Here is a 12500-nt window from a genome sequence, read left to right as displayed (position 1 = left end):
GTGTGTGTGTGTGTGCATATGCATACACATGTTTTTATTTCATAAGATTGGTTGTAAAGGAAAGCAGCTGTAGTGTTTTTCTGTGGTGGTGTAAGGCAGTGACTAATGTGTCCTGGTATGAGGATTGTGTTATGATAAATGATCACTGTATTGATGTAGCCATTTGAGCTGGCACTTAATAAGCCAGGATCAGGGGTATGTTTGTCTGAGACAAGAAAGTACCAGAACTACCAATTACTGTAGAAACGGTTTTCTACAGTCCCCATTTCTACACCACCAACACCACCAATAACCAATAGAGACACACACGCACGCACGCACACACACACACACACACACACACACACACACACACACACACACACACACACACACATACACAGAGAGAGAGAGAGAGAGAGCATGAAGTGCCTTCAAAAGCTATACAGAAACAAAATGGTTCTGAATAATTCAGCAAGTAACTCTGGCAAGCTGCCTGGCATTTCAACCCTCAGAAGCAGGAAAAACGGTAAATCTCAGTTTTGAGCAAGGGAATCACAGCCTACTTCCTCATGTTTGTGTCTTTGCGGCACTGGAGAAGTGCTTGATGTCATGATGGTTTGCATGATGAACATGCTCTATGCATGTAGGTGTAGGGGCTTTTTGTTTTGTGAGAAGCGATGTACATAGCAGCACAGATATCTATGCAGTGTTTCGCTGCGTTATGACAATATGTTATATATCTATCATATTTATGTATATGATCAGTTCTCAGGACAGTGAAGAGAATACAGATCTCTGACCACAATGACCACAGGTGTACTGTGGCCTTGCTAAAATTGAGCTTTATTAAATAGTACAACAAGAGCTCTTACTGTAGACTTAAACTGAGACCCACATGCTGTCCGTCCTAATTGCATTTAGACCTGCAAGTGCATGCACACACACACACACACTCACACACAGAACTATACACACACACATCATAAGCACTGACACATTTATCGCACAGCACAGGATATCCGCTATCTGAGAGGATATGCAGTGAGAGGAGGCCTGTCTGTCTTGCTCACCACACACACACACATCTTATACCTGAACACAACACAACACCGAACCTCAACACAGTTTCAGCACAGCGTCAGGCTCACAAACACTCCCCACACAACCTCATGTCTCTGTCGGCAGTAAGCTGACTGAACGCAACAACACCTCGAGAAAGGGCAGCAGAAAACTCCTCTGGCGACAGCGTGGCTAATAAGAGAGCCGCACATCAAAAGAACCTCGAGATGAGATTCAGGTGTTTTCGGTTGCCCTGATAAATAGGGCTGCTTTTAATTGTACCTGAATTCATTTGTGTGTGTGTGTGTGTGTGTGTGTGTGTGTGTGTGTGTGTGTGTGTGTGTGATTTGCTGAGAGAAATGAGGGCGGCTGTTCTTTTGGCGGGTCTTAATCTCATTGCCGCTGCAGTCTCCTCTTATAAAAGCCTGTTGAGCTATTATGACACTTTGTCCTGCCAGAGAGACTGTGTGTGTATGTGTGTGTGAGAGAGAGAGAGAGAGAGAGAGAGAGAGAGAGAGAGAGAGAGAGAGAGAGAGTGTGTGTGTGTGTGTGTGTGTGTCTGTGTGTGTGTGTGTGTGTGTGTCTGGACTTGTGAGTATGTCTGTGTTTTGTGTGGGCTTGTGTCTGTAAAGTCTTTATTGAACTGAGGGGAGGTAGGAGGCTAATTATGGCCTATTTAATGCTCACATTTAATCTTCCTCTGCGACTCACTCCTTTCCCCTCTTTCTTCATCTCTGAATGAAGAGAAATAATGAGTTCAGCTCGCTGTCTGGCTCTCGGGGTTCCAAAGTGTGTTTATGGGTAGTTGGCTTTGTAAAACCCCTTGACATTTAACCTTAATGAACCACATACAAACACACACATACACTACAAATGTGTTACAAACTCTGACAATGATCTTAATTAGATCATAGAGAGATTATATATTTCTCTCTTTCTCTCTCTCTCTCTATCTCTCTCCATCTTTCTCACTTTACCACAAAGATGCTATCATGTTTTTGCACTTCCTGTCAAAATCAGGTTGACTGAATGTCTTTCTCTCTTCTGCATCGCAGGATCAGTTTGATAACTTGGAGAAGCACACACAGTGGGGTATCGACTTTGTGGAGAGGTACACCAAATTTGTCAAAGAGAGGTCGGAGATAGAGCTCAACTATGCAAAGCAGATTAGGTGAGTCCTCTTTTGATAAATAAGGTTGAGCAAGCTTCTATATGCAAATGAACATATATCTCTCTATCTGTTTGTCTGTCTGTCTGCCTGTATGTCTGTGTGTCTCTCACACTCACTCTCTCTCTCACACACAAACACACGGCTACTGCCGACAGTTCAAGGCTGCAGGATGTGAATGTGACGCTTCTGTGTGCATGTGTCAGTGTTCCTTGTTTGTACTTTTACCGTCCGTATGTCTGTACAAGCCAGTTTGGGGGGGGGGGGGGGGGGGGTGATGTGTGTCGCCATGGAAACAAAGTGTCAGCATTCAGCTCCCCACAGCTGACCCACATTCCACCTGACCAATCAGAAAAGGGCCCGCCCACTAACCCCCCACAGGGGTTTAAGCATAAGAGACTCAGAGAGGGGTGTGTAAATGTGTGTGTGTGTGTGTGCGTGCGCGTGTGTGTCTGTGTGTCTGTGTGTGTGCGTGTGTGTGTGGGGGGCTTCGTGCATGTGTGGGGGTCTTCTCTTAGCTCTTCATACCCCCAACAACAAGCAGTTCAAAACACTCTTAATCCCCCATGTCTAGGGGGGCCATGTACCCTTTAGCCAATTTGTAAGAACCCAGCCTTCACACACATGTGCACACACACAAAGCCACACATTGTGCAATTAATTGGTGGTTATTTGTAGGTGATAGGGGGAATCCTTGAGTGTCACTGGAGCTGACACTGAGCATATGCTTGACAAGCTTTCACTGAGACACTAGCAAACACACAGGCATACATGCAGGCACACACACACACACACACACACACACAAACACACACACACACACACACACACACACACACACACACACACACACACACACACACACACACACAAACACACACACTTTTTCGTCTATTTAACCTGATGAGTGCATTATATAGAGTCAATATCTAGGGCAGAACATGGCCTAATATGTCACTACCATGCAGACATATGTACTATATTTCAATTTTAGAATGAACTTAAAAAAATAGCCTACCATAGTTGCAGACACACACACAGATTGATAAAACAGCCCTCAGTTTGCCATTGTATTTGAGCTCATACACATGGATGCAATAGACAGTCAGTCAGACAGACAGACAGACAGACACATGCACACTCACTTAAACACACACATACACACACACACACACACACACACACACACACACACACACACACATTATGTGCAGACACTAGTGATGTTTTTGACAAACGCAGAAGCATACTGGCCACCAGAGCAGTAGCACACAAACTGTGTAGACTAATCCAGATTAAAACCCCCTATGCTGGCTAAATACCCTATCAGGGTGGATGGGCAAATACAGTATGACAAGACATCTGGCCCACAGAGACAGAGAGATGTAGAAAAGGGGAGATAAAGAGAGAGAAACACAGTGATGTGTGCAGATGAGTGAAAGAGTGGAAGAGAGTAGTGCGTGAGGAAAGGTGTATCTGCCTAGCAACAACGCAGACAGGGCATGGTGGGGAGAGGGGGTGGTGAGATCAGCTGCAGGGGAGGGACACAGAGGGATACTGTGTGATTGTGTGTGTGTGCGTGCGTGTGTGTGTGTGTGTGTTTGAGTGTATGTGTGTGTGTGTGTGTGTCTATGCATGCATGTGTGTGTGTGTGTGTGTGTGTGAGAGAGAGACACAGAGAGGAAAAGAGACAGAAAGAGAGAGAGAGAGAGTATCTGTGTATTTGTATGTCTTTCAAATATTTACTTTTTTGAGATTTTTAGCTATAGGTTTCATGAGTGTTGTATACTGTATATACATACTAAGGTATGTATGTATCCCAAAGTAAAGCTGGTATCTTTTACCTGCAGAGCATAAGCAAAGGGTAGCTAGTAGCTATTCTGCACTGAATTCATTCCAACAATATTAGACACACATTCAAATAAATACAACAAAGAGGTGGAGATCAGTGAGATTTAATGTGGCCACAGTTTCACTGATGCATAGTTATTGTTTTATTCAAATGCATGTCTGGGTTTGGGAGAGTGCACATGGACAGGGACTGTGTACTGACTGAGTTATAAAACATGCATGATGGAACAAGAGTCACCATTGGGTCATGCCTGCCTGTGCCCTTTCTGATTGGCTGGCTAAGCAGGCTGTTGAAAATCTAATTGATGGGGTCTGCTGTTGTTAAGTGTCTGGTGAAGGATGATGGGGTAGGGTTTTCCTGTGTGTGTGTGTTTGGGATATCTGGTTCATATAGGAGTGATTCATGCATGTCACAAACTGAGACCTGTATTACTCACTCAAGAAAAATGTGTTTGTGTGCGTTCGCTGTGTGTATGCGCGCGCACGTGTGTGTGTGTGTGTGTGTGTGTGTGTGTGTGAGTGTGTGTGTGTGAGTGTTTGTGTCGTTTGATTATGAGTCAGATAGTTATCCCAAGGGTATTTTGTGGAGAAGGGTAAGTTTGTGTGGAAAACCAAAAGCCCCCCACAGTCCACAAACACCCACAGCCAGACACACACACACACACACACACACACACACACACACACACACACACACACACACACACACACACACATATGAGCACAGATGTAAATAAACAACACACCGACCACCTGTGCCTGTACTGACAGGCTCAGTAACAGAACAGGTGTATCACATAAAGGAAGGTGTCATCAAAGGCACACACACATCTCTCACTTGCACACTCACTCATACTCTCTCACACACACAAACAAGCATGCACACATATACACAGGCACACACACGCAGAGACACACACACACACACATACACAGAAAACACCAATTAAGCTGGTAATAGCAAGAAGCCATGAGCAGCATTAGTTACTGGCTTCTGTCATATTTTCCACAGAGAAGGGAATGTCTGTGTGTGTGTGTGTGAGTGTGTGTGTGTGTTTGTGTGTTTGTGTGCACGCACACGCGCATGTGTGTGTAAGAGCAGTCATGCATATGCTGACTATTTGTAGGTAAAGCTTAATTACACATTCATGTCCTGTGCAATATTTTGTATTCAATAAAATAAAACCAGGTAGGATGACTCAGCAACAGACGAGTACAGTCGAGGGGGGGGGGGGGGGGGGGGGAGAGGGAGGGACCGAGAGAGAAAGAGAAAGCAGATCTCATTATCTTCCAGAATTATGTTCTCAAATGAATCAAATATGGCTTGCCTGTGTGTCTGTCTGGCTTGCTTCCTATCGTTTGGGTGTTTGCCTGTCTGTTAGCATCCTTCACTTGGCAGTTTCTACTCGTTCATTAGACTGGTACATCTGTTAGTCAGTTTGTGCATCTGTTTGTCCTGCCTACACCTCCGAACATCACCAACTAATGACCCCTCCCTCCCCCTTTGTGCTTTCAGGAATCTTTCAAAGAAATACCAGCCGAAGAAGAACTCCAGAGAGGAGGAGGAGAACAAGTGAGTCCCTCACATACACAGGAAAAGAAATGGACGAACAGACTCTGTTGTTTTCAATGGGAGGGCACTGACGCAAGTTGAAACTTTTCAGTTGACCTCCCCATTGTACTGCGCAGACTCAAACTTAACTTCATGACATTAGCCATCAAACTGAATCTTGTAACTCGTCTGATAGATGGTTCACACAGAAATTCTTATCACACTTTGCTTTCAAAGTCATCAAAGTTAAACATTTATTTAGTTATTATTATTAACATCATCATCACAAGTGATGAAGTTCAAGTCACTACCAGACATGATCATCTTCAAACACAGTCAATGGTAAAACAAAAAAAAAAGTTAGAATCTTCTTTCCACTTTTCCGACCTAGCCTACTGTCAATCCATCGAAAACCTCTGAAATGATTAGTGCCATTTTTTTTATTAGGTATACTTGCTTTACTCGTTTTGTAGGCTTAGCTTACATAGGTTTTGTTCATGACTTTCCGTGCTAGCTGGACTGAGCTTCTTATCCAAACAATACGGTTATCTCCCTGCGCAGACGTCGAAGATTACATCGAAAGATTACGTCAAAGTTAGCTTCCCTACAACCGGACATACTAAATATTCTTCTTACAGGTACCCAATGTTACGTACAAGGTAGTTGAGCCTGTTTTGCCTTGTGTTGTTTATGTAGATAAATACAGAAGCTACAATGTCGGCACAGGATATATGTTATATGAAGTTATGGGATTTTAAAAAAAATCCTAAATGCATGGGCGTTCTATGGGGTTAGCGCAGTGTTCCATGGGTGTTTCAACTTCCGGGAATTCGCCTGCCACCTTGGTCCCTCAGCGTCACTGTTCTGTTTCATCAGCCTTTCCTGCCCCCTCTTGCCTCCTGACTTTTGACTTTGACATCACTTCCTGTCTGCAGGTACAGCTCGTGCCGGGCCTTCCTGTCCACGCTGAACGAGCTCAATGACTATGCGGGCCAGCACGAGCTGGTGTCGGAGAATCTGACGGCGCAGATCATTGCCGAGCTCGGGAAGTACACGCAGGAGCTCAAGTCGGAGAGGAAGACGGTGAGTGACGTCACTTCCTGTCTTCCTGTAGGGACCGAGTTATCGCGCGTGCAGCGGTCTCCCACGACCCTTTTACTCTGGCTGTGACTTGTTCCTGTCCTTTGGTCTTGTTATTCCTCTCTCGTTATCGCCTTCATTCATCCTCCCATCCGTTCACGTCACCTCTGTGTCACAACAACAGTTCATTTGTCCACCCCTCGCGTCTCTCTGTCGGTCCATCCTACTTCGCCTTTTTCCTCTCAGTATTATTTTCTGCCTCTGCCTGTCTAGTGTGTGTGTGTGTGTGTGTGTGTGTGTGCAGAGTAGACTTTAACAGCAGCAGCAGGAGGGTTCCCTGGCCACTGGTCGAGTACCGAGCTGAGCAGAATGAGGTCATCTCTGATATAAATATATCCTCGTCCTGAGGCACACCCTACTAACACATTCACACACACACACACCACACACACACACACACACACACACACACACACACACACACACACACACACACACACACACACAAGCATGTATGCCCTTGTAGCGGTATGTACACCCGCTTACACACATACACACACACAAACACACATACACAGCCATATGTGCATGCATACATGTATGTATGCACAAAAAAAGATGCCAGTATGGAGACTTCTACTCATATACAGACACACACAGTTACACACAAATATGCCAAGCTACACATGCAAAATCATGCAAACTCTGCTACACACACACACCACACACGTTAATGTTTGTAGGCCAGTTTGTCAGTTGGAAAAACTATGAGCACCGGTCTGTCATTAAGAGTTTATTTTCTCTTATAACAACCTCGCAAAGATTCATGGAGCTTCAAACCACTGTTATTTTCTCTCTCACTGTCTGCCTCTCATACACACTCTTTCTCTACCTCCCTCCCTCCCTCCCTCTCTCTCTGTCTCTCTGTCTCTCTCTCTCAGTGTAGTTAGATGGTCGGTCAAAGCCTATGATAGAATCTGCACAATAAATAGCCTACATATACACATATTGCTGTAGTAATGCACCTCCAACGTTCTATTTCTCTCTCTATCTCTCTCTCTATTCTTTCCTTCTCCCTTGTTCTTCTTCAGTGTATAAACAGAGAACTCTTGGTCATCAAAAACATCTTGGTCAGCCAAAAAATGCTGAGACAGGTCAGCAGATTAGATGACCATTCCTAGCCATGACAAAACAAACACAACCTCCAAACTCAGCGCTGATCTGTCATTGCAAGCTCTAAATGCCGTCCCAGACACGACATCATGTGACGTTAAGAAACGCGGGTCTTCGCTCGTCCTCAGAGGGCAGACTGGTGGAGTCGTGACTGGTCCCCTCTGTAGCCAGAGGTCATAGGTCAGAATGATAGAATGAGTGTGTGTGTCATATCTGATGCCCAAAGGAAAACAAACACAGTGGGAAAAACAACACACACACACACACACACACACACACACACACACACACACACACACACACACACACACACACACACACACACACACCCACAAGGGGAAGAAAAACAGACTGCTAGTGAGACTGAAAGCGTAGATTCAATGGGTCATCTGTGTTGCTCACTCTCTCTTAAAGATGGACAGGAAGGGAGATATTAATGATGAGCGATGAGCAAGGGGAATTCCCAGCAGTTAGTTCTGAATGTGTGTGTGTGTGTGTGTGTGTGTGTGTGTGTGTGTGTGTGTGTGTGTGTGTGATGCTAACTATTAGAAAAAGGGATAGAGAAAGAGAGAATGAGTGATACAGAGAGACATTATACATTCTTGTATTGCTTTTGTGTGTGTGTGTGTGTGTGTGTGTGTGTGTGTGTGAGAGGGAGTTTAGCCTCTGGCATGAGTCTCTCTGTGCCATGTGAGCCCTCAGATAAGACTGTAACAGAAACACAAAGCAGGACTCAGAGATAACTGGCACTCTGTTGTTTCTTTGTACTGAAGCCCCTTTTCCACTGTGTGTGTGTCTCTTTCTCTCTCTCTCTCTCTCTCTCTCTCTCTGACTGTCTCCCTCTCTTCCAGCCTCTGTCTCTATCTTCTCTGTTTCAGCCCTTCTTTTGGTCATTGTCTGGCCTTCTTATAGACCCTATAAGGCAAAACAGCAGGTGACATCTTGTATGCTGGCATCTGCAGATATATGTGTGTGTGTGTGTGTGTGTGTGTGTGTGTGTGTGGGCAGGCCTGTGTGCGTGGGTGTGTGTGTTTGAGAGAGAGAGAGAGAGGAGAGAGAGAGAGGAGAGAGAGAGAGAGAGAGAGAGAGAGAGAGAGCAGAGAGAGAAGAGAAAAAAGGATTGGGCTAGAATGATAGATTGCAGTGTTCAGTGGCACAGTAAGGGGAGACTGGAAATAAGACTTCTCTCTGTGCTACACATTCAACCTCTCTGCATGTGAGCTTTTCAGGGCAGCTAATGAATGAAAGAAACAGTTAAATGAGAGAATGAACTGAAGTACAGTCACTTGATCAACCAAGCATCTGTAATGTGTATGCTATCAGATCCTTCTCTCTCTCTCTCTCTCTTTCTCTCTCACACACACACACACACACACACATATTTACATAAGGGTATTAAATGCACATAGACATAAACACAAACAATTTTGCTCTCTTTGTAAATTTCTTTCTGGCAGTGTCAGGACTGTGACATTTACACAGACATAAACAAAAACATTGGATCTCTCTTTCATTCCTCCTTACACCCCCCCCCCCCCCCCCCCCCTCCCTCCCTCCTCTTTGCACTGGAATGTGATATATGTCTTGTTTGATCAAAGTGATCTTTTGGTCTTCCACTCCAAAGTTTGCAGATGTGTATATATTTATTACCTGAATTATAGACAGAATGTAGACCGGACTGTGTGTGTGCGTGTGTGCGTGTGCGTGTATGTGTGTGTGTGGCTTTCATCAAATGCATTAAAAGGCTAATTGATAACGTCCACTGTCCTGATCTCTAATCAGTGAAACGATTAATGAAGACAGCTCTCCCGATCACTTTATCATTTTGTTTTTCTTCCCTTCATCTGTCTGTCCCCATTTTCATCTTCCTCTCTCTCTCTCCCTCTCTTTCTGGAAGAAGAGCAGTGAGACAGGTCCAGTCGGAACGCTGTGTCCTTCTGGAATTTTCTCCACTCACATTCCTCCTCTGCCTCTCCCTGGAAAGATTAAAATTCAGACAGCTGAGAATTAATGACTTTAGCTGGAGCTTTTTCTCTTCTCCTCCCTCAGTCTTCTCTGTCATTCTGTCCATTCCTCTCCTCCGCCAGGCGCGTTTGATTCTATAAGCTGAGAGGCTGGAGTCCTGCTGTTTGTTGCGATTCTGATGTAACATTAGTAATGAGCCGTAACTTAGTTCTTAAATTGTGAAAGTGTAATGCATGAGTGTGTGCATTTGTCTGTTTGTGTCTGGGTCTGCATCTCTCTCTCTCTCTCCCTCTCTCTCTCCCTCTCTCTCTCTCTCTCTCTCTCTCTGTCTTTCTCTCTCTCTCTCACTGTACAGTATGTGTGTCTTTGTGTGTATACAGCTGTAATCCAGGCTTTGAGGAGTGAAGTATATACAGGTGTGCATTTTTTACTGACAGATTGAGAGAATAAGTGCCCCCTATGTCTTTCTGAACACACACTCTCTCTCTCTTGGTCTTTTACACAAAACACACACAAAAGCACACACACACACACACACACACACACACACACACACACACACACACACACACACCACACACCTGACACGACTGAGGCAAATATTCACCTCTCACTCACACATATGAATTTCCGAGCAGTCAGTAAAAACTGCTCTGGAAATACCAGGTCGTAGATGACATCACCGTTGAAGGATGTGGGGTTGGTGGATGTGGTGCATGGACTGTTCTTCAGGAATGTGGAACAGGTGGATTGTATAGGATCCTATGAGTTATTTATATGTTATATCTTATTATACCTATTCTCTCTCTCTCTCTCTGTGTATGTGTGTTTGTGAGTGTGTGTGTGTGTGTGTGTGTGTGTGTGTGTGTGTGTGTGTGTGTGTGTGTGCGTGTGTGTGTGTGTGTGTGTGGTGTGTGTGGGCTATCTGCTTCTTCACCACATACTCTGCCGCTTCAGTGACTCTGGTCACGATCTCACTTGCTATGCCAACTCTCCTGTGACTGTGAGAGTGAGAGAGAGAAAAAGAAAAAAATAGAGTAAAAGATATTGTGATTAGATAGTCTCTGATATTGAGCACTGTCTTTACAGAACTAATAGGTGACTAGTGATTCTGACAACATTGTTGTTAGCTGTATGCATGTGGTGGTGTGTGTGTGTGGTGTGTGTGTGTGTGTGTGTGTGTGTGTGTGTGTGTGTGTGCGTGTGTGCGTGTGTGTGTGTGTGTGTGTGTGTGTGTGCTCTGCACATGTTGAGGAAAGACCTGTTTACAGTATCCTGTCCCAGTGATAGATGGATGGCACAATCTGGTGTACAGGAAGAGAGTGAGAGACAGAACAGAAAAGAGGGAAGAGAGCTAGAGAGAGAGAGAGAGAGAGTAAGAGAGAGAGCGAGAGAGAGAGAGAGAGAGAGAGAGAGAGAGAGAGAGAGAGAGAGAGAGAGAGAGATATCTAGAGACAGGAGATAGAGGAGGGAGAAGAGTGGAATGTGTCATCAGTTCCTGCATATGTAGCTCACAGCAAATGTAGATGTGGCTCTTCATTTTGTATACCAGGGGTTAGTGAAAGTTTATCTAAATGATTTCTCCATTCAGTGTGTGAGTGTTTGCATATCATCGGGACAGGATTGATCGTTTGTTTATCGGTGCAACAGGGCTCTGTTTTCCCCGCTCACAAATGTTGTCATGGCAAAGGAAAGACATTTTCTGTGCTCCAGCCGCTCTGGAGAATAGCAGTGATGTCACTTGTTCCTGTATTGTGAAATGTTGTCTCTGTTCCTGCTTGTGTGTGTGTGTGTGTGTGTGTGTGTGTGTGTGTGTGTGTGTGTGTGTGTGTGTTTTCACTTGTGGATATGAGTGGGCAGGCATATGTGTGTGTTTGTGAGTGTGTGTGTGTGTGTGTGTGTGAGTGTGTGAGAGTGAAAATGTGGGTGTGTGTGGGTGTGCAGAGAGCTTGGTTCTATGGCTGCCTGCACTCTTGTGTTTTATAGGGATGAGCGAGATTCATTACTCTCTTGCTCCGTTACGTTTTGACATAATCCCCCGCTCTCCGCTCAGAGTGTGACGTCTGTTTCATCGTTTGTGTTTTATATTAGCTGTTAGTGTCCAGACGCAACTCCCTCCCTCCGTTTCTCATGCTCCCTTATCCCCCCCCCACACACACACACACACACACAGAGACTAAATCTCTGTGTTGATACAGGGTTTAAGTGAAGTTCAAACACTTCATCCCATCACTGTGATCTCCACTCAGCTGTGATGTGGCCTGTTTGTGAACTTTAACCTTTTAAAAGGGTCACTTCTAAGCCACAAACTGTCCTGTAGTTGGCTTGCCAAACTGTGGGCCATGTGTTTCTTCATTTTATATAATATCATCTAAAGCCACAGGGGTCTGTTGGAGGGCGGATGTTGTTTTTTTTCTCACAGTATGTGTCAGGTGACAACATTCTTCTCTGTACTCATGATTAATTTGATAAAATGTTATATGCATGCATTTTCAGGGCAGAACATGAGGAGTTCATAATCTGTGTAGAAATGAAGCTCTTTACCGTCATTCTTTACCAATCAAAAAGTATATATAAATATAACATGTCAATGATTGATTGGTTTGAATGAATGATTGTTTTTTGGGTTTACTTTTTTACATGGATCATAAATATGACTTGATTTAATAA

At 44.5% G+C, this 12500-nt stretch overlaps 1 protein-coding gene across 25 annotated transcripts in view; it reads left to right on the top strand.

Annotated features, from left to right (window-relative positions):
* The window catches only part of LOC121679904 (formin-binding protein 1), a 72217-nt gene that overhangs the window by 31956 nt on the left and 27761 nt on the right, over window positions 1–12500 (top strand). For all 25 annotated transcript variants that reach the window (XR_006021465.1, XR_006021462.1, XR_006021467.1 and 22 more), the window contains exons 2-4: window positions 2097–2212; window positions 5577–5633; window positions 6548–6695. Coding sequence is in view for 1 of the 25 variants with exons in the window: in XM_042058965.1 (XP_041914899.1) it covers window positions 2097–2212; window positions 5577–5633; window positions 6548–6695 (321 nt within the window). In the remaining 24 variants the exon portion in view is untranslated. The remainder of the gene's footprint in view (window positions 1–2096; window positions 2213–5576; window positions 5634–6547; window positions 6696–12500) is intronic.

Source organism: Alosa sapidissima, chromosome 13 (assembly GCF_018492685.1).
Source record: "Alosa sapidissima isolate fAloSap1 chromosome 13, fAloSap1.pri, whole genome shotgun sequence".
Classification (NCBI taxonomy): Eukaryota; Metazoa; Chordata; class Actinopteri; order Clupeiformes; family Clupeidae; genus Alosa; species Alosa sapidissima.
The sequence above is the reverse complement of the archived record's forward strand: the minus strand, read 5'-3'. Positions and strand labels throughout refer to the sequence as shown.